General features: G+C 45.1%; 1 protein-coding gene across 1 annotated transcript; it reads right to left on the reverse strand.

The window, feature by feature from the left end:
- Nucleotides 1-1,594: 1,594 nt before the first annotated feature.
- On the reverse strand, nucleotides 1,595-12,516 carry LOC128274252 (protein mothers against dpp). Its single transcript, XM_053012380.1, has 3 exons — nucleotides 12,453-12,516; nucleotides 7,081-7,364; nucleotides 1,595-7,014 (listed from the first exon to the last, which is right to left on the reverse strand). The coding sequence occupies exons 1-3, from the start codon at nucleotides 12,475-12,477 to the stop codon at nucleotides 5,779-5,781; spliced, it is 1,545 nt and encodes a 514-aa protein (XP_052868340.1). The 5' UTR covers nucleotides 12,478-12,516; the 3' UTR covers nucleotides 1,595-5,778.
- Between the last annotated feature and the right edge of the window lie 8,504 nt (nucleotides 12,517-21,020).

Consider the following 21,020-nt stretch of genomic DNA (forward strand, 5'->3'; position numbering starts at 1 on the left):
ATCTTTACCACTCTTTCGACTTTGACAGATGATTTCTCGGAATCTACGCAACATGAAAGGCTAAAAATTCGGATTTGTCAGAGATAACTTATCTATTTTAGGCGAATATAACTAAAACACTCAGTTTTTAAGTTGACTTATGACCGCCTTTTCCCCATAGTGCGATTGAGCGAGCGAGCTGGCGTGCCGGTGAGAAAGCTATGTGAGAAAGAGGCCACAACACCACGCTGTGAGAAAATTGAGCATGGAAAACTACACTGCCGAAGGGGAAAACTGCACGAAAAACAGTATTCTCTCTATTTCGCTCTCTCTCTCTCTCTCTCTGTCTTTTTTTGCTCAGACATTTTCCTCACTTTTCATTCAAGAATTTTTGCCCATGTTTGCTTTGACTCATGTTTGGCTTATGCTGCAAGGTGGCTAGCAACTGCTGGTGCAAGGATTTTTTGTTATGCTCAATTTATCTTAAATTCAACTGTAGTGACATTAAATGAAAAAAAAGGCAAGCAAAGGGATTTTAGTGACACAGAACAAAACGAACTTTATTCTCGCGGAGTAACGGATTGTGTGGGGCAAATCTGGCAACACCAATTAAGAGCCCAGCTGAAAAAAGCGCCTCGTGCAACAACGTGCTCCCATTATGCTGCTGCGGCATGCCAGAGCATAATCGATTCATGGGCCCCGAATTTACATTATTCAATGTTGCTTCATCTGCGCCTTTCTCTTCCCGTTTGTTGTTGTGGTTGCTCTGGACAGGGCACCAAAACCAAAAAAAAAAACGCAACAAAACCGGTTGTGCTCTTCTCGGGCAGGCTCTCGATTCTTCTCACTCGATCTATTGCGTTCTTTGTTTTGCTTCCCCGAGCGCCCTGCTGGGCGAATATGCGCAAACTCCAACCATCCGAAAACCGGCCAGATTCTGCCACCCGTCCGCGAGCGGGTGTGTTCCTACGCCACCAACATCGTAGGCATAATAACAATCATCACCCATCATCATCATCGTCATGTGCTGACGGTGTCTGCAAACCTTCTTCGCTGGCTCATGGTTCACTGCACCGCTTCGTGCATGGCGTAAAGAGCGCATAAAATATGCTGGCGACGGTCAGAGGCAACATTCTTCCACGCGTTTCCCCCGGCCGGTGGCCTTCGGTGCAGTCGGTTTGTTTATGTTGCCCCTCGCCAAACCAGATCAACAAGCACCGAGCACCGAGCACGTGACGGCACAAGAAACACCATAATCCGGTGATGGAGAGGATCACCATGGCCCAGACTGGCTCTCTCTCGTTCGAACCGAAAACCATTGGCAAGGTGCGAGGCGATCTTACCACAAACACTGCTCAACAACACCATGGCTCACCTTGGGCAGCTAATTTTCCTAGTTTTAGAATCCTTACGAAGCGCTACGAACGGTTTTTCTAATAATCTGTAGGCATTCTTCGAACGACCAAAAAGTAAACGACCCTCTGTATTTTCAAAAGTTGTTCTCCAACCCAAAAAAAGTACAGTTTTGATTTAAAAGCAGAACAGCATATTAAGAAACGTTTTTGCTACAACATGAAAACAAAACCCGAAGATGTGTTTGGTTTTTTAGTTTGATGATTTTATTTATTTCATTCTTAGCATACGAGCGCGCGCACATGTGGTTTATTTTTCGATATTTCTTCTGTTTTCGTTTACTCTGTCCCACTTTGTATCAGTTTTTCTTATTGATATTTCGCACTCCAAGAACCTAGCCTGCCAGTGAGACGAGAACTTAACTAAACATAAATCATACTACATCAGGCCCCGAGGCTGTGGTAGCATAGTTTTGTTTGTAACGATAATCTTTCTATTCCTTAACGCTTCTCAATTCGCGGGATGGTGGTGATCCATATGCCACAGTGTACAAACAAAATTTTTATATTTTACCATCATTTGCTGATTATAAAATCTAAATGGAGCTGGAACATACGAATGATTGATGGGAGATGAGCATTCTGTCGCGTGCCTCATGGCCATTTGTCGTAGGCGTACGGCGAGAGAGTTTCTTAATTATACATTTATTCCGACGAAAGTCTTGCAGTGGAAGATATCGTCGAATAAAAGGGATGTCTAGTTCTAAACGCTCTGACAAGTGTGATCGACTGTTCGAAAACAAACTCAGTTGTCTGTAACTAGATACTCCTGTTACAAACAGCTGGCCCTGGATGGCCTTAGAAAAACATAATAAATTTCCATGTTTCTTGAGATCAACGGGATGCACGTGTAAGGTGGAGGATGTAAACCGGCATATCTTCTTCTTCTCTTGTCCACTGCATCATGGCACCGTGATAGTAAGAATATAGCTTAGGTAGCGAAAGGAAATTAGTACATAACCTTCACTTTCCACCTCAATTATTTACGGCTTGCCATATCATTACGTAAGAAAGAACGGGCAGTATTGCGTATATAGGGTGCGAATGGATTGCTTGGTGAATCTGTGGAATACACCGGTTCGAATGAAAGTCATATCGATGATTTGTTCTACTGCAGGCTAGGCGCCTATCAAATGTCGAACTTACGAACGTGCTAACTGCAACGAGTTAGATTGAGTCTTCTATCTTGATTTAATATGATGATAAAGGAGAGCGCTTTCGGCGAGTTTTTTTGTGAACGTCAGCCTTGATTATTCTTAAGTTAAAAGAACTCTTCTTTTGAGGCTGGTTTTTCTCATTTATTCGTTCGCATGGCTGATTTGTAGTTGCCACTAGATTTATGCCTATTGCTGGTTTTGTTGCACCATTCTCCTGTTCGTTCGCCGATTTTGTTTGCATGATAACTTCATTCATAGTATGTGATTTCTGTTTTATGGCATTGTGAAAGTTTCCCGTGAAAGCAAAACAGGATTCGAATCATAAAATGCCCAATTTACTCTGGCAAATCAGTAATCAACATCGCTGGCGAGGCTTCGAGAAAAGCTTTTGAGAAGTGAATTGTCTTTATAAATCTGTTTTCGTCATCGGATCCCGTCGTTTTTTATTCGCTCTATTTTTCCGTCTGGTGCCCAACAAGTGGTTCTGTAGCTATTTTCTTTAATCTAACGGCAATGTTAAAGTGTTTATATGTATGTCTGCAAGTCTGTGCTGCGTGTTTTACATAGATGTTTTGTTTTTTACTCTTTAGCCCTTGTCTACTTATCATGCCAACCGAGCCTATTATTTAACCTTTTGAGTTACATTCTGCAGTGTACTACTTCTAAAAATATGTCTCATTCCTCAAACGAGCAACCACACCGCAGCCTCATTTGAAGATATTTTATTCTAAGTGAGCAAAATAGAGTTTAACATTCAGTTAGTTTTATCATTTAATTTTTTTATCTGCACTTCACCGTAATAGAATTCGTGGACCACATGACGAATGCATAACTGAGCTTCCCTCGAGCGCAATTAATGTTTTTGTATATATTTTCTGCTTCATCGTCATTTATACTGCTTTGATTCGGTCGTCGTTTATCTTGCTGTTCTTTATCCCACATTCTGCATGTATTTGATTGTTTTGCTTGTTATTTTTCATCGTTCTACAATTAAAAGACAATAAACTCTTATTTCTCTTTTATGCACATGCACAACACATCAACACACAGTTCGCAAATACACTCCAAGGCACACAAACACACGAAGGGAAACAATTTTGCTACAGTAAAGTGAAACGAGACCGTAGTGCTAATCCGAAAAAAACATCGGTACAAATACTACAGATATCTATTCCTATCGACTGCTCGCTCTTGTTACGCTATTGTAGATCTCTTGAAGCACGGATTTTACAAAACAATCGTGATGTGCAAACGTTAGAGCATTCATCAAGCGCATTAATGAATCGCATGCATACAGACGGTTGGGTTTACTTTTGCTATATTTTCTATCCTTTAAAATAAGGCACAGTTTTGTAACCGTGCAATTACAGTAAAGCTTACTTTCAAAGATAATAAAGCACATTCTTTTTTCAAGTTTCGACGTCGAAGTTGCTGCTGTCATTCCATCGCAAAAGGTGTAGCGTGTCATTTTTACTTGACAAAAACTTGAACGAGCTTGATTCGAACTTTCGAGCAAAGGTTTGTTCTTGTGAATTCTTAACGAGGCACTCTGCGTTGTTATAGCAACCGTTCAGAAAAGTCATATTACTAAGGCAATTGATGTAGCTGAGTGCTTTTAATATGAAGGCAAAAGTGGATTAGGCTTTTGAACCTGCGTTTCAGTTTATCGAAAAACAAGTATTGGCCACAGTAGCAATATTTCAAAAAACTTTATCCGAAGTGATGCTGCGTTTTCAATCGCAGCTTTGAAGGCGTTCACATTCGGAATAAGGCCTCAGCGCACATTAGTATCGTGTTCCAAGTATCGTTTTTCTTGGTTTTGTTTCATACTTATCCAGCAAGCTTGTTCTAAACCACATAAAACTTTCGTCTTTGACATTCGTAATCATAAAACGGGAAATACTGAATATAATTATCTGAAGGCAAATTTTTACGCTTTTCTATGTACTCGGGGACCATGCTCTTTTCTGTCCAGCAAAGCACGAAATTGGTAATTTGGCGAAGAGCATTTACTCTACTCTATCCGGTTACCATGGAAGAAAAGCACGTAAATAGCATTCCAAAATATGACGTCACTTCGATAGGCTGAACCTAAACAATATTGCATGAACTAAACCTACTAAACACATCTTAATATTGCTTAACAAAATGTTCATTATCTGCATAAAACTACACAATTTAAATCAACTTAAAGATAAATGTACGGCGTAAATAGCAAAATAGAATGAAGAACAAAACACGTAAACTTTCCTGGTCAAAGTGCGATTGTAAAAGGAAGTCAATTCGAAATTACATTTGTTGCTCTTAGCTTCTTTCAATTGTAGCTTTTACAACATAGTTTGCTGATGGCATCGAAAAAATCACAAAAGTTTAGAACCTACAATGGATCTCTTTCTATTCCATACATATCTGGTTTGCTATACACTTGTAAAGCATCTGCATTGCACAAATGTCACTTGTTGCACACATTTTCGGGCCAGTAGTTTCGTTTGTTTCCTCATTTTTAATCGAAACGGTTTGTAAAGAATGGCTGCATTGATTACTTGAGGAACTATTGAGTTGAATTAGTCAACAAGTACACTCCTTTTGTACAGTATCAATGCTCACTGCCAAGGACGCAGCAGTTCATAAACAGACGAACAACAATTTTAAAACAATAGGTGGAGAAGACGATTTTTCTCTGTATTACTTAAAATGGCCCAGATTGTTCGCTAGATCCCTTCGTCCAATAGTATTACAACCCGGGTTGCTGTAAATTAGCTCGGTTATAAAACTAAAGCAACTAAGCAAAAACAACTCAATACATCCTAATGCTAGTCCGTGTAGACAAATATACTCATACACCTATAGTGTCAGTAGCTTATCAATATTTAAAAAAAAGTTTGATACGTAATCAACCACTGTTTATCGCGCAGTAAGGTTCCTATGGTGCGAAGCGGAGCACAGCACAGGGTGGAAAAAGAGTTTATGTTGGGAAGCATTTGCGCATGTTCGTTTTGCTCCCAACTGCTCCTTACGCATTCTCCTTATATTCGCCCGTGAACAGAACAGTATTCGCGGAGGATCGTTTACAATTGAAATCTGTAAGAATGATAATATCCGATTCGGTTTCAATCAGCTTTCTATGCACAGTCACACGTCCCTTTCCCGAGTACGAGCGATACAACGTGAAGCAACTGTCTCTCGTCCTGACCGTCCGTGCAAGAGAATCGTCCCCTTAATCCTTTCTTTTACGATACTGAGCTGATCGCATTGTGAGGCGAACCCATCTGCATCAGAACCTTATCCAGCCACTGGAGTGGTCCGTGAAGGTGAATCTCGATCCAGCACGGTGTCGAGGTGACGTCCTGTCGGTGATACTCCGCACCCCAACCCTTCACGAAACTCAACCGTATCGTGCACATTTTTGTCAGCTCGTACACCGCCTCGAAACCATGGTTGACCGACTGGGAGAGTAGCTGAGCAAATTCTTGATTATTGAAGACCTTCAGCGAACATCCGGGCGGTATCTTGCACACCGTGCTCGGATGAAACCCATGGTGATGGTTGCAATTGCGGCTCTGCACGAAAATAGCCGAATCGGATAGACACTCCGCGTACACTACACCGCCAACGTAGTAAAGGTGCACACCCTTTCCGATATGGCGTCGCGTGTTCTCGATCGTACTGTTTCGATTCACGTTGCTCAGCTGTCCGAGGCAGAAGCGGTCCGAGTTGTTGGACGGATTTGTAAATCCGTCCACGACGATGGATGTGTTGGTGCAATGAAACACTTCGCCGACGCGACAATTCAGCTCGTAGTACGCTATACTCGCCCAGTAGGGTTGTTCCTGATAGCTTATGGGAGCCACCTCGCCATGTATCTGATTCGAGGTGTCCATCTGGTTTCCGTCTTGGTTGCCCGTGTTTCCCTCCTCCGGTGGACTGTAAGCTGGCGGTGGAGTTTCCGGCAACGCTCCGTACGGGCTCTGAGGATTGGAATTGATTGGCCCCGGGCTCGACACCGACGACATGGGACTGTTTGGTCCCATGTGCGAAGAGATGGGTGAATTCGGCCCCGCACCACCGCCGCCACCGTTGCCACCGGTTCCATTACCACCTCCTCCGCCGCCACCGACGCTGCCGCCACTACCGGCACCGCCAGCACCGCCACCTCCCAGATGCGAATTGTTGAAGCCCGTGCTCGAGTAGTTGACGTTGTGCGGCATATTCGGTTCGTTCATTTGGTGGAATGGTAGCAGAGAGTGGCCTGGCGCAAACTCGGAATGACGCGGTACCAGCACCGGCGGTAGGACCGGACTTTCGACACGCTTGTAGTGGTACGGATTAATGCACACATCCTTTTGTTTCGCACTGAACGGATACTGGCACGATTCGAGCGGCTTCAGCTCGTGATGGCTTTGCAGATCGGGCCAGCGCCACACACGACAGTAGATGACATGCGGCAAGCCTTTCCGGTGTGACACCTACGGAAGGGCAAACAAATTTTAGTGCTGCCGAAGAAGCCACCGGCGTGTGCCAAATTAACTCACCTGTAGTCGACCGTCCAGTGACCGCGGGATAGTGACGCACTTCGAGGGCTGACCGGGACAGGAAAGGGCCCGTTCCAGCTCTTCGATGGAACCTTTGCGTTTCTTCAGCTTTTTCACCAAACTGTCGACCGCCTTCTCGGCCCATTTCTCCTCTTCGTCGCCCTGCTTCCAGCCGAGCAGCTTCTTCACCGCTGGGCTGGTGAACGAAAATAAACTGTTCAAGCTCGACATCGTGCTACTGCTCGAGGATTCCACATCGTCGGTGTCCATTGTGTAGTAGTAATCTGCAAAAACGAAAGAAGAGAACTTCAACGGTTAGCTCTCTATAGATCAAGGACGATAGTAAAAGAAACATTTGCAACATTCAAATAGTGCCAGCAATGGGTAAATCTCAAGTATTGTTTCTAAAATAAAGTTTCTTACTAATAAACTTAACGATCTAACAGTTGTCTTTCTATCACTGACTGTCACTAAATCGTTGTCCGTTACTTTGTTTAGTTGCGACACGGTTTTGCAGTGACCGGTCGGAGGTAATACCTAAACAAGGGCACGGTGATTCAAGAGGCACAACATTCTAAGTTCACCGTTGACTGACAACTGAACGATTGTCATGGAGAAGAGCTCGATCACGAACAGTCTTCCAATTGTTCAGGTCAAACCATCCAGCACCAAACGGACCATAAACGATCAGGACCCTACCTGGCTGGACTGAAAAACTCCACCATCGAAACAATAAGTATACACACGATGTGCACAGTAACATAGCTACCTGTACTCAATCGTGGAGAACCGTTGCTTGGAAGAAGCACCGTTTTGGACGAAGTTGCACGCGACAGTACCTGTAATCATTGATATATCTCACGACGGTACTTATGTACCCAGGGGATCGTTTACATAGACACACTTTCTAGCATGTGTGTACCCTGCGTCCCGCTACGTATCAAGGTTCCGACATGTCCATAGCAATTGATGGGATCAAACAATATTGGGACGCTTTCGCTTTCTTTGGTCATTTACTTTGCCATTGTTCATAACAATTAACTTACTTTCGAGATAATAATTATTTCGCAGCGTAAGCCAAGAGTTTTTGCCTTCTTGACCACAAACTGCATCCTCTACTTCGAAGATGCTGTGTCCTGTGTTACGCATACCCGTACCATTTTATGACACTGTCGGTATGGCTGATGTACCCGCAACATGATCACTCGGCTATGCATGTTCCGATCAAAGCGTTTTGCAAAGCACCACAAGAGCATGGCGATCACTCTATGCCCCGGTTATGCTTGGCAGTTACTAATTGATCGCACACGCGGCTGATGGATGGAATGCAAACACAAAAATCGTTGACAAGTGTAACGATTTATGCATGAGTTTATGCATGGAAGAGACAAGGAACAAAACCACAAAGTGGAGTGGAAAAGCTAAAAAAAACTTAGAAAAGGCAAGTGATAATCGCCAAACAGCATCTCGTCCATTCATTTTGCATCGCTACAGATCTAATAGCCAATCAATATGCACATTATCCTTCAAGCATCATGCATGACAAGCATGATGAAGATGACGATGACGATGATACGGCATATGGAGGGAACTCTGTTGATTCGCTTGCAACCATAACAACCGATAGCGGCTGCAGCGCGTGCCTTCCGAGCGAGCAGGAGCGAATATAATGATCAGGCGGATGTCGTGGCCTCGTTTGTTTGCCGGAGGAATTACGGGTGGTTATTTCCAAACAAACAAATCGCAGCTTCCCTGTGCTAACTAGTCTATGAAACTGTTGCTTCGCATCGAGATAAGTTAAAAATCACACACTTCCCGTTGAAATGGGTCAATATGCTCCTTTTTAGTATGATATACCCCGCTTTGGCAGTCGCTAACTTAAGATGAAAAACTAAACGGTACAACATGTTTATTTCGTGTACTATTCGGACTAGAATTTTAAGCCACAATGTTCGTATCATTTTTTCTCAAATCAAGAGCAAAAAGTTACACGCCCGGTGTGCCGTGTGACAGTCCCAAGTGTTCGGCTGAAAAATCGCCACTGAAATCGGCACCAGCGAGAAACATTCATCAACAACGAGCAAAAACAAACACACAAATTGTTCCGGGGTGAACCGATACTAGGCTGGCGCGCGCGGTGTTATCGATCGGCAAGATCGTCTGCTAAGCGACGAACCAATCGAACTTCCTTTTTCGCCGGCAAACAGCAACCTCATGTCGGTGTGTCGGGGTGCGTCGTCGTCGTGGTTGCCCAAAATAGCTGCGATTTATTGCCCCCGCAGCAAGACATTCGTTGACTAGCGTCAGCATCAATCAAGCGACCCTCCATTCTTTTTCGCTTTATCGCGCAGCTTTACAATTTTCTACTTGGGGTGTGGCCTGGCTCTCTCTCTCTGTTTCTTTATCTTTTTCTCTATCCCTGTCTTGCTGTTTCAAGAAGAGGAAGAACATTCAAGAATTAGGTCGCAGGAGTTGTTCCACTCACGGGGTTACGGGGTACAATTACGCAATAAAACTGCAGAAGAAAGCGAACCGTTTATCTTATCGCGAGGCGTGCATCAGGTGTGCTGCTTTTATTTACTCCTTTTTCAGTTCTTTGCATGGATGAACCACTGGTGGAATAGAGCGTTTTAACACAGCAGCGTTTTTTTTTCTAAACAGCCGATCAAAGTCTTCCTATCAGTTCGATTTACGTCATACTTTTGACTAAACCAACAAATGAGTTGTTAAGGTGTTGGACTCCAATACACCATCTCAGCGTCGCTGGGGCCACGGACCAATTTTCCTGCCCCCCTGGCACAAACTAACAAAGCACTACGCACCACAGATGCCTAAACCTTCCTTCTCTTCGGTACACAGAGAGTTATGATTAACTAATTACGAATTAAATGTAATTAACATTATTGCTACCGCCTCGAATCGCGCAATCGCTCTTCGCCAACCTGGACAACCTTCATCAAGGGACCGCCGCGATCGCGGAGTGGACCGGTAGGTGACAAAAATTACGCTCAACCGGTAAGCGCGGTTGCTCTCCGTAGTTTACCGGATCATGAGGTTGTCCCGCAAGCCCCCAGCATCTGGCGTGGGGGGGTCGATAACGGAGTTCCATTAATTGGTGAACTTTGAGTAGTGTCCCCGCCGCCGCCGCCGCCTGCCGTACCTTTCTGCTGCTGATAAATTGCATTACATGTTGTCACGTTATGGGCGGTGATTAAACAATTTATTACTCCTATAACCACCGGTCACCGGGTGCTGAAGTTCTAATGTGCGTGCATATTAGGCTTTTGAGGTCACCAATCGAATCGAACGCCAACGGACACATTAGAACAGCAACATGCAGCAGCTGTCCTCAAAGCAGGAAAACAAGTTGCACTCAGTTTGATGAATGAATGTGATGATTTGAGCCACAGAAATGATTCGTGATTTTTAAAACACATAGAGAAAATAGGAAAGTTCAATTAATGCACTATGCAGTTTTGATGAAGGAAAATATATGTAAAAAAGAAACTTTTAACAATCGTAAATCATTAACACGTTAATGTTTTAAATTCAAAACCAACCCACAAAACACAACACGTAGCACTTTACAAGCGAAATTGTCAACAGAGCTTGAAGGATAAACACCGAGAAGTCGCTCATTACCGGCCATTGCATGTTTAATGAAACATTCGATCGTTTTTTAACAACGTCAATTGTGGCGTGTGTCGTGTTACAAGTTGAAGCTCGAATAAAAATCACTAAAGACGTCGTTCGTGCCTTCATTCTCCTATTCATTCAAATCGCTCTTTTCCCGATTCCCGACAGGTGGTAATCGGAGTGGACACTGTAATGTGGTGTGCGGCGGACCCGGACCGGTTTTTGGTGGGGTAGCCCGTTAAAGGTTTTTAGCGCAACTTAGCGGACACCATTGCCCGCGCCGCGTCCACCCGCCGCCGAACCGAGGCCCGCAATCTGCGCGCGTGTGAACAATTGTAAAGTATCGAGTAATAAACTGTGAGGTGCCACAGAAAAAGCGGGCCTGACCCTAGCGGAGAGCAGTAGGTCCGAAAACAGGTGTGCGGAACTTGGCAACTTGGCCCTGCACAGCCGCGGCGAGAGAGTGCACAACCATTAATTCATGTTTATTGCTCCCGGGGCGGACAGATTAAATCCTCAACCCTGTGTACTACCGTAGCAGCAAGCAGCAGCAGCAGCAACAGCGGCGGCGGCAGTAATAAACCTGCTGAACGCTAATCTGCGATCGGCCATTAAAAAAAATCGCAGAAATGCATCAGTAGGGAAGAATTGAAGCGTTGACCAGAGAGCGCGCCCGGTCACAACCCAACGCGGGCGGCGGTTAGAGGTGTGTTAGATGCAGCACAGATAACCACCGACGACTTATCGAATTTATAGGCATTACCCGGCGGCGGGAGGCGGGAGCTCTCCGTTCCGCGCCCAAGGTGGCCAATAAACTCCCGGATGGCGAGGGAAGAATTACTGGCAATTTGTCACGCGGGCCGAGATGATCGACGTCGAGTGAAATTCCCCATTTGTTGTTTTCTTATCAGATTCGAATGTGGGTCTCCTTGGAGTCGCGAAACGTGAACTACATAAATACGCAACATAATTGCGTTACATAGCAAAATTAAAACGTTTCGGTGAGCTTCGTGATGCTTATCGACTATTCCATTAAATGGGGTATTATTCTCTTCCATATTCCATATTATTCTTGGCAAGAGTCCAAGTACTCCTATAGTAAAGTAATTATGTTGTTAATAAATACATACAAATATATCAATATACATTTGAGTTGTTTTACTCGCATGAAAGTCCTTCACTCATCGTTCCGTTTTACGGACTATTTGTCTGGCATACGTACGTAAAACTTTCATTAAAGGTTCCTGATAGTGCCACTCCCAACTACATTTAACGAAATTTATGCATTGTGCCAGTTTTAGAGCATAAACAAACTCCTGGGAATTCGTACGGACGCCGACGACAACATCGCCAACATCGTACGGTTTTTGATTCCTTTTTCGTCGTTTTCAATCGGCCCCTGCATCTATCTGGTGATAAACGCATACCATAAATATTATCGTGCAGAGAATATGCAGTGGCAAAGAGGCTTTCCCGGGGCAAACCTGGCACTATCGAGTCACACTGCAGATATTAAATAACAGCCAAACGGAGGCTGATGCAACTGGATTGCGCACACCATCTTATGCTCTACTTGCTGCAAAAGATGAACAGAATCTTTGATCTTCACTCACTAGCATAGATATCATATGTCCGCCCCGCTGGGTCAATAATAATCTGTATCAACTTCGAACGGGTATCGAATTTTGATCCATTTCTTATCCGATGAACTTTCCCGTTTTCCCCACCAAACTAACCGTTTCCTCCATAACCGCTCGCCATCTCTGCCCCGTTGGACGGTGCGTTGTAGTCGAGTGAGTGCAGCATTAGTTCTAAGATTCGGCTCTCGGGTGCGGGATTGAACGGCGAATGAAACGGTACGAAACTGCACTGCAAATCAAGTCACGATCGGAATGGTGGTTGCCGTGTGCGCGGTGTTGTGTGTACATAAACTCATTGAATTCACAGGAAACGAATTTCAATCGATCACTTTTGTTCACGCTTTATGCTAATTCACTGTTTTCGGTACAATTGTCTTATGCTGGCTGGCGCTCCCGATCTAATGGCCTCAGAACTCTCCACTTCAATATTATGGTGTTTCGAATGAAGCAAACAACTGAAAAAAAACACCCCGTTTGGGAGAAGGTTGGAGCGCGGCTCGGCTCTGCGGCATCAAAGAGATGAAAATGTATTAAAGCGGCTTTGGTTTTCCATCTGCATAGTTATTATCACTTTAGTTCGCCCAGACCGGCTTCTACCCCGCCGTTCGCTGGTGGTGATCGTCGGTTGCTACCGAAGAAGCACATTGGTCTTTTCTCCAATCGGTAGCAGAAAATGCTACGAAGACGCAAAACAATAATTGGATTTCACTCACTTCCATTCGCGCTTCCACACGCTCTTCACGGATTTGTTTATGATGAAGATGATGATGATGATGTTCTAGAATCTAGAAGATCATATCAAACGCCGGTTAATGATCCGGACTCTACTTAAGCCGGGTAGCTGTTAAGTTTGGGAAGCGCTGCTATTAACAAATTTGCTTCCCGATCTTTCTCACGCAATCGAGTGTCGAACAGTAGCAACCATCAGTAGAGTGCTAACGTACAAACGCACTAAGTAGTTCATTATTTTCTAACCGTCATCAACGAGAACCGGGAATATATTCACATCCGGTCAATCTGCTTCGTCGAAAGGTTGACACATTTTTCTAGAAACCTGTTGGACGCGTATAATAAATCCAACATAGCTCTCGGCCAAGCAAAGAACGCCGGTCGCGTCTTTTGTTGACGAAGCCGAGAACGATAGAACTGTGTCGATTAGGAATATTTATTAGTTGTCTATATCTCCCTCCATTAGTCTGAAAGCCGACCGAATGGGACGAAAAGTTTGAGCTCCGTCGTTGGCCAACATCCTCCCAGTGAGGTTTCCGAGGTTCTGTTTTTAGACATATACCCTTGTTTATGCCTAACCTATCTTATATTCCACCCGTTGTTATCCTCGCTTTCTCTTGCGCCTCATTGGGTTTGCCTCATAATGCTAAAGGTGAAACCGTTTGAGCCCGTTCATAAAAATGATATAAAATCGAAACCAGCACATCATGACGGGACTGGGAAAAAAAACATTTGCAAAGATTTGAGAAATACCAAAAACCCCAGCGTCGACAAAATAAACCGCGCGCGAATGAAGCAAATCCAATTGATAGTGAGTGAAAAAGCCAAGAAATAGATAAAACTGCCTCGAATCGAAGCGGTTTGAAGGAGGGGACAAAAAATAAACCCTGTAACGGACGAAGATAAAGTTATAAAATGACATGTTGGGAAGATTTGACCAAAAAGTTTCACCTGACCGCAGGAACCGCGCCGAAGGCGGCAGATGGTGAACTTTCGTCGACTGCGCGACCAGTTCGGGACATAAAAATCGTCAATAAATTTCATCCAACACCGTGTGCCATCGGGCGCCCGAAGCACCAACAAACTGCGAGATGGTCAGTTCAAGTAACACCCAAAAAAAAAACTCTCTGCTTTATCTCCCGAAACTCTTCGTCGCTAAACGGTGTGTTTTGGGGAGTCGTTTCGAGGTCACCCTTCGAAGCGAAAATTGTTTCCATCTCTAATCAGTCTAGGTTGGTATAATTATTGGCAAACACAACCCAAAACACACAATCTTTGTGTTGCTGTTTGCAATTTGTTTTTAATTGTATTCATCATTAACCTAGGCCGGGCATCGTTAGCACAGCTCACTACACAGATGTAATACAAAACTAATCACAGTGTAGCAGCAACCCAACAAGTGGATGGCTCTAAGAACAGCGGCCTAGATAAGCTGACGAGAAACATGAAATCAAATCCTGGTGGCTCTGAAGGTTATCGTCAAAAAAAGCGTATTGGCTTGATTGTTGTGCGGTCGAAAGCCATCGAATAAAACATTTAGGTCAACAGCAACAGGAGCAAAATGCTGTGTGCTGTTCAAGTTATCGCAATTTTTAATCAGCATCCGTTGTAATTAGCTTAATGATGTTCGGGATCCCCGGCCTGACCGGCGGGGCTCGATTACAAAAGTATTGAGTTACACACCCTGGGCGTCTTTTCGTTGCCGGCTCTAGGATCTATCTAAAACTACATCATCTGGCGGTTCTTCGAATTCTGGCTGGTTCCAAATGTAACGCCCAATGTACAGACAAGAACCCTATCTTTTCTGCACGCGATAAAACGGCCATAGGTTTCCTCCCCTTTTGCGGTACACGAAAACGAACGCTTTTTATGGCGCATTCTAAGCGTCCAACACTTGGGGTGAGCCCCAATATTTTATCCCCATCAACACCTTCGCGATTATTCGCGAATGTTTTAAAAATCGACCAAAGAAACAATGGAGCACTCGGGGAGCGGTGGTTCGTGAATCATGCTCGATTACCCGGCACGATAAACGATGATCAATCGGGTCTCCTCGAATCAGTCGTGAGTGAGCCAGCAGAAAGGAAAAAAAAGCTGAAGGCTCAGCAAATTTGTCACGAAATGTCCAAATAAGGAGCTGCCTCGATCGATGATCGATCGAAGAGAGAGCTTAAGAATGATTTCGCGGGTCATCGACATATAAGACACGAATGGCAAAAGCACCACGGACGGGGGCCTAGAAAAATGCAAAAACAGCACTCGATAGCCGAAGATGCCGGGGTAAATAGGTTCCGTGCCTGTTTGGGGTGGTTGGACCGTTTTTTTGTTCTTCCACCCAACATTACACCAAGACCAACACACACGCGCTGGCTCACATTTTTATGCAGTTTCCAGCACCACCGCCAGGCCGTTCGTTCGTTTTTCGGTCTCGATATCTAATGTCAATATTAGAAACTCAATCAAAATAAACATTCCCCCCACTAGGCGGCCGCTGCTGTTTGGGGATCGCTCTCTCTCTCTCTCTCTCTCTCTCTTCGTCGAAAGGAAGCCGTTATCCCTTTCGCTCACCAGCCACACGCGGTCGATGCTGCGCGGTTTACGCTTGAAAATAAACAAATATCACGCAATGGCCGGGTGGTGGTGATGGCCGAACGACTGGCCGTGCTCCGCTCTGACCGTCGATCGAACAGAACACACTGGCTACTAGTGTTCTCGCGGCGCCGAAGAGCAGCAATCGAATATCTGTTCTAAATCACGCGCTTCGCTTTTCGGGGGACGGCCCCCGGGTGGGGAGGATCACCAAACATCGATGATCGATACAACATGACGCACCACGATGCCCCGTTGTAGGGTGGTGGCGCCAGCCGATCACACCCTCCCCACACACACACACGGGCACCAACCAGCGCAAGGCAGCCCACTGACGCCAGCCTCTACTTTTTGTGCGACTCATGCTTTTCTACTTTTCCACCGATCGACAACACGCCACCCATCATCATCACAGAGAGTGGCATATCTTCTTTTCCTCCGAGCCGAGCAATCCGAGAAGGGGGGCGTCAATAAGCCGCAAAACAGTCCCACAACAACAACAACGTGGACGTAATCGAAGATCGTACTTTATCGATCGGAGCACAGCACAGCACAGAGCTCAAATCACATGTGGAGGGCTTTTCTTGATTGATTCGCCCCATTCGCGAGCATCGCAGGAATTCGCGGCCGTTTCGCGAAAGATAATCTCCATCCCCACGGTCACAACACACACACGGCACGGCACAGGCACAGGCACATTCCAGCATTCCAGTTCCAGTCCCGACGACGACGACGATGATGTGTGCTCTAATTGCGATAATGTTTGAGGAACGACGCGGCCCTAAAGCGGTTGTCGATTGTTACGCGGTTCTGGCTCGCCATTCGCACCGTTTTTAGATAACCGTTGGACACACCATCCCCTGTCGCGTAAGTTCGAATCCCCCCGAAAAAAAAAAAAATAAACCGATGAAAGTGTGGAGGAGTCAGAACGACTGACTGTGTCCGACGTTGTTTATAAATGGGAGAAACGTTGGCCGAACCCAAACCCTACTATCCGAAACGCGGACGACGACGAACGAGTTTCCGCCTCGAGCTTGGATCGAGAACTGATTGGCGTGGTTAAAAGGCGCGCGCACGCAACATACTCCGGGCGCGCGCACTCCGCGAACGAACCGAGAATCGATTTCGAATGGCTTTCGTGGCCAACCCCCCCACCACCCCACCCCGCCCAGCACGCGCGCTTGTGTGTGTGGAGCAACATCGTCCTCCGGAGCCGCTGAGCTGATCGTCGTCGTCGTCGTCGCCAGCGAGACGCAATCCTTCCTCATCTCACCCGGTCCAGTCCGCCCCCGGGTTCTCGCGCGCCTTTCGATCACCGTGGCCACTTTGTCGTCGTCGCCACGACGAACTGGCTTTCTTCGCGTTGTTGCTTCCTCCCTCACGATCGAAGTCGCCGACTCGGTAGGCTAAACACGGCGTACGGCGAGACCAAGCACACAACACACGCAGCCACGCCACAAGATCGCGATCGATCACTACACACACCCACCACACTCTCTTTTCGTTTCGGCTGAATTTTCACCCAAAACATGCGCGGTTCTCTCGGTCAACACGGGGGCCTCAACTGGGTGCGCCGCCTAGGGATTAGAGCAGGATGGACCGGGTGCGAGCCTTCCGTATGTAGGTCCTGGTGCGTATGGATACGCGCGGTTGGCGAAAAACTTCGAGCGCGTCAATCAACGTGTGCTCGGTGGTGCTGTCCGAGAGGCGCATATTTAATGTTTTTGGTCTGCCCGCGCCGTAGATGGGCCCGGATCGGGCGGAATTTCCGTTAGATCAGATCAGAACCCTCGCTCTCTCTCTCTCTCTCTCGTGGACAGCAGAATCAAGCTGGGCGATCGTGTGCGATCGATTGATTGAGAGAAGTCGCAGAGAACAAATGGTAAAGGTGCTGTGTCAGCAGAAAATGAAGCATTATCGCTGTTGCGAAAGGGATCACAGCGCAAACATAATCAACTAAGTTTGTATTGTATCAAATATGTTTATACTTAGCACGGGTTAGAATGGGAAAGTACGACAGGCGTTATGTAGTGTTTATTGGGTCATGTACAGCGACTAGTGAAACAAAGTTAATCATCTGAACATTTAAAGCTATGTGTGTTTTGGAATCGTTCTCTTAAGATGTTGAACGTTAGTTTTTGATTTTTAGTTATTAGAACCAACAAACCCATATTTTAGGCACCTGCTTAAAGCTTTGAACTCAAGTTGATGCACTGTCGGGGTTCGAACTGACGCCTTCCGTCTACGGACGAGCCACTTTATTTTGTATAAGGTTCTTAGAGTAAAATTATGACGATTATATCACATTTTGATTTAACTTCGTTTTGATGGTGGACCCTTTGCTAACTGCGAAACAAAATTTATTAACATTCGAGCTTAAACTTTTATTTTTTTTCTAATTCGTTCTTTTTGATCGGTATTAGCTAAATAAGTAGCAGAAGCGAGCGAATATAGTTGTTTGTCTAATAATAATGTGATTTTCAATATGTTTTGATGTTGAAAATTCAGCATAAAGGGCGAGAATCGCGTTTCCACAAGCCTTTATTTTGTTTCTCAGCTTGTAATATGTTAAAAACCGTAAAATTATCGTAAAATTGTTAACTAACCGATAAAGAGCGTTACATGGTCAAAAATATGAGGTGTAATGCTAAAAGTAAGACGGGATTTTGCTAACAAAAATTCGACACGAGCTGACAGCAACATAATCAAGCAAAATAATAAACGGTAATGAAAATGAAGGCCGTGTGTTCATCGTTAAACTGGTTAAAAAGAGGAATCAATATCAAAATGAATTGATAAACGTATAATAAATATCCTGAGACAAGGACTAACTTATAAGACAGAGTCCGGAGTTAAGTAAACCAATCTGCAAAAACGAACGGTATCATTTTTTGAAAACTTCTTTATTCACGGCGATCACTCCAGATCACTAGGAAAAATGATCTATTCCCATGAATTGCTCAGATTGACTCAGATTTATATTTTTGAAGGTAAGATTTTTTTAGTAAACGAAAACTGATTGTTCGACGACTCGACCTCGCGGAAATCATATGTGACAGAGTTTATTGTCATTACAATTTATGGTTTTCGCTTCCAGTACCAAAAAGGCAAATTTAACGTAAGTTTTCTTAGTGACACTGAGATCTCTGACATTTTACTTTTAATGTACGGCTAAAGCGTATTGAAAACCAGTCCACCAAAAGTACAATGCAATGGGGGCGACCAAACACGGCACTACTGCCCCGAGAGGGAAGTGCATTTATGCATGTGGTGCTCCATTGCAACATCGACGACCGTTCACACCCATGCACAAAACATGGCAGGTTTCGCATGTCTATTGGCGCCATTTGTAGGCGCGAGAGAGCGAGAACGAGAGCGGCAACAGAAGGCCGAAAGGAAAATATTGTTCAGCTTTTGGCGGGAGCGCAACCAAAACAAACAACCGTCCTGTCGGCACAACATCGGTCGTCGGGCAAACATAGCAACATTGCTTCTCTCTTTCCCTCTACAGTTTCCTGCACATGTGGGGTTGGCTTTTCGGACGACTTCAGCACCCCGGGGCGGCAGGACTGGTGCTCTGATGCCGCGGTGCGTGGGAAGAAGCTCGTTTGAGGTTCTCTGTGCACAGCAATAACACTCGAGGCTCGACCACTCAATCGTCGAATGGGTGAACGAAGGAGTCGAATCCTGTCCGCCTCACGTTGGTCAGCATTCTGGCGAATGCTGTGTGTTAGCGAAACAAAGTGCCTCCCACAGCCATCGGAAAGCTCTCGTGATCGTTTCGCAAGAAGCCACGCAAAAACGCCAAGGTCCAGAGAGCCGTGGAATAGTGCAGAGCAGCAACCCTTCTCCTCGCATGTGTGCCGATCATGATCGATTGGGGTCGCCGTGATTGCGCGAACGCGGTATATCTAGGAAGCGTGATCAAAACATGCAAACACAAAAAGCTGCCCCCAGACCGCACGAAGAGACGATTATTACCTATCTGGAAGCGAAAACGGTACACTCTGCGCTTTTGTAAGCCTCCGGAGACCAATATGACTTCCGAGAGAGCCCGTGAACCAAGCATAGATCACATGCGTGCCACAGCAGCAACCAGCGAGCTATTATTTACGTCGATCAGAACGTGCCTCGAATACAGATGTGTGCCTCGATGATGAGCATGCCCTCCACAAGTCCATCAAACTAGTCTCGCGAAAATGGGCCGTCAATCAAGCTATGATACTAGTGTGGCCAACAAATATCAGGAATTCACTTACAAAAGGAAAATTCCTTGTTTGTTTCCATTTATACATTTTTTTTTGTTTTCAAAACAGTCCGAAAAGTTCTCTTCAGCATTATCAGGTCTATCAGGTCAGGTCATCCTGTGAAAGGACACTTTTAAACAGATGGCTCTAACTGTCAATGTGGTCCTCCTAATCATGCTTTTTCAATCATGAAGGGAGAAATTTATATCTAACGATGACACATACTTTGAATAAAATAGAATTTTTCATTTCAATGCAATGAAAACATGTGATTTCTCAGCAAAAAGTGTGTTTTCATAAGGTTAGACCTTCAACAAATTCTTCGTTTTGGCTTCTATTTCAACTATTGAACAATTATTGACCGGCTCCTATCTCAACAATTTGGGTCGAGTTTTGGGGCGAAATGATCACAAAATGATCACGAAAATGTGATCAGCATAATCAGCATAAATAGTATTCTTTGTTTACAGGTTGGCCAATAGGAAGGATTTCATAATGCTCCGAAAACGACAATAATCGAAGACAAATCGGGTTCTGTTTATTTTTTGGCCACGATAGCATTTTCTTGACCGTTTTTCCACCAGTGATGTGACTTGCTACTCTGCGCAACATACTGTTCTGTTATTTTATCATATTTAAGACTGCACAAAGCACCAGAAAGAAGGGTAAGTAAAACTTGCTGCAACTGAATGAGTAACATAGTTCGCAAAAAGCATACCGCAATGTGCGTTAAGCATAAAGAAACACTGAATTCTACCCGTCTGAACTGAATCAGTGTTCCTGTTCTGCCGCCGCCAGCAGCAGCTTGCTTCACTTATCTTAGAGCCCGTGATTTGATTTGCTGTCGATGTAAACAAATTGTTGCGCATTCAATGTAAACAGAAAGTCCCTCTATATCAAGATTGAAACGGGGTAAGGAACGGAAGAACACACAGCTAACCGTCCCCGTCCCCACCGGCCGCCTACCGGGGGATCGTTTCTAGTACATAAAAACGCACAGCATACAGTGACACAGCATTAACATTACCCACGCGCGCGACGCATTAAACATTAAATGGCCATTGGCCACAGGATTGCGTGCGTCGCTGCACGCCGCCTA

This window comes from Anopheles cruzii, chromosome 3 (assembly GCF_943734635.1).
Source record: "Anopheles cruzii chromosome 3, idAnoCruzAS_RS32_06, whole genome shotgun sequence".
NCBI classification, from domain to species: domain Eukaryota; kingdom Metazoa; phylum Arthropoda; class Insecta; order Diptera; family Culicidae; genus Anopheles; species Anopheles cruzii.

Excerpts from the sequence above, each read along its gene's own strand:
- LOC128274252 (XM_053012380.1), bottom strand. The coding sequence starts at position 12,477 with ATGGCGAGCGGTTATGGAGGAAACG. Across the intron at positions 7,365-12,452 it reads GAGCGGTTATGGAGGAAACG|ATTACTACTACACAATGGAC; the intron begins GTTAGTTTGGTG and ends TCGTTTTTGCAG. Across the intron at positions 7,015-7,080 it reads CACTGGACGGTCGACTACAG|GTGTCACACCGGAAAGGCTT; the intron begins GTGAGTTAATTT and ends GCCCTTCCGTAG.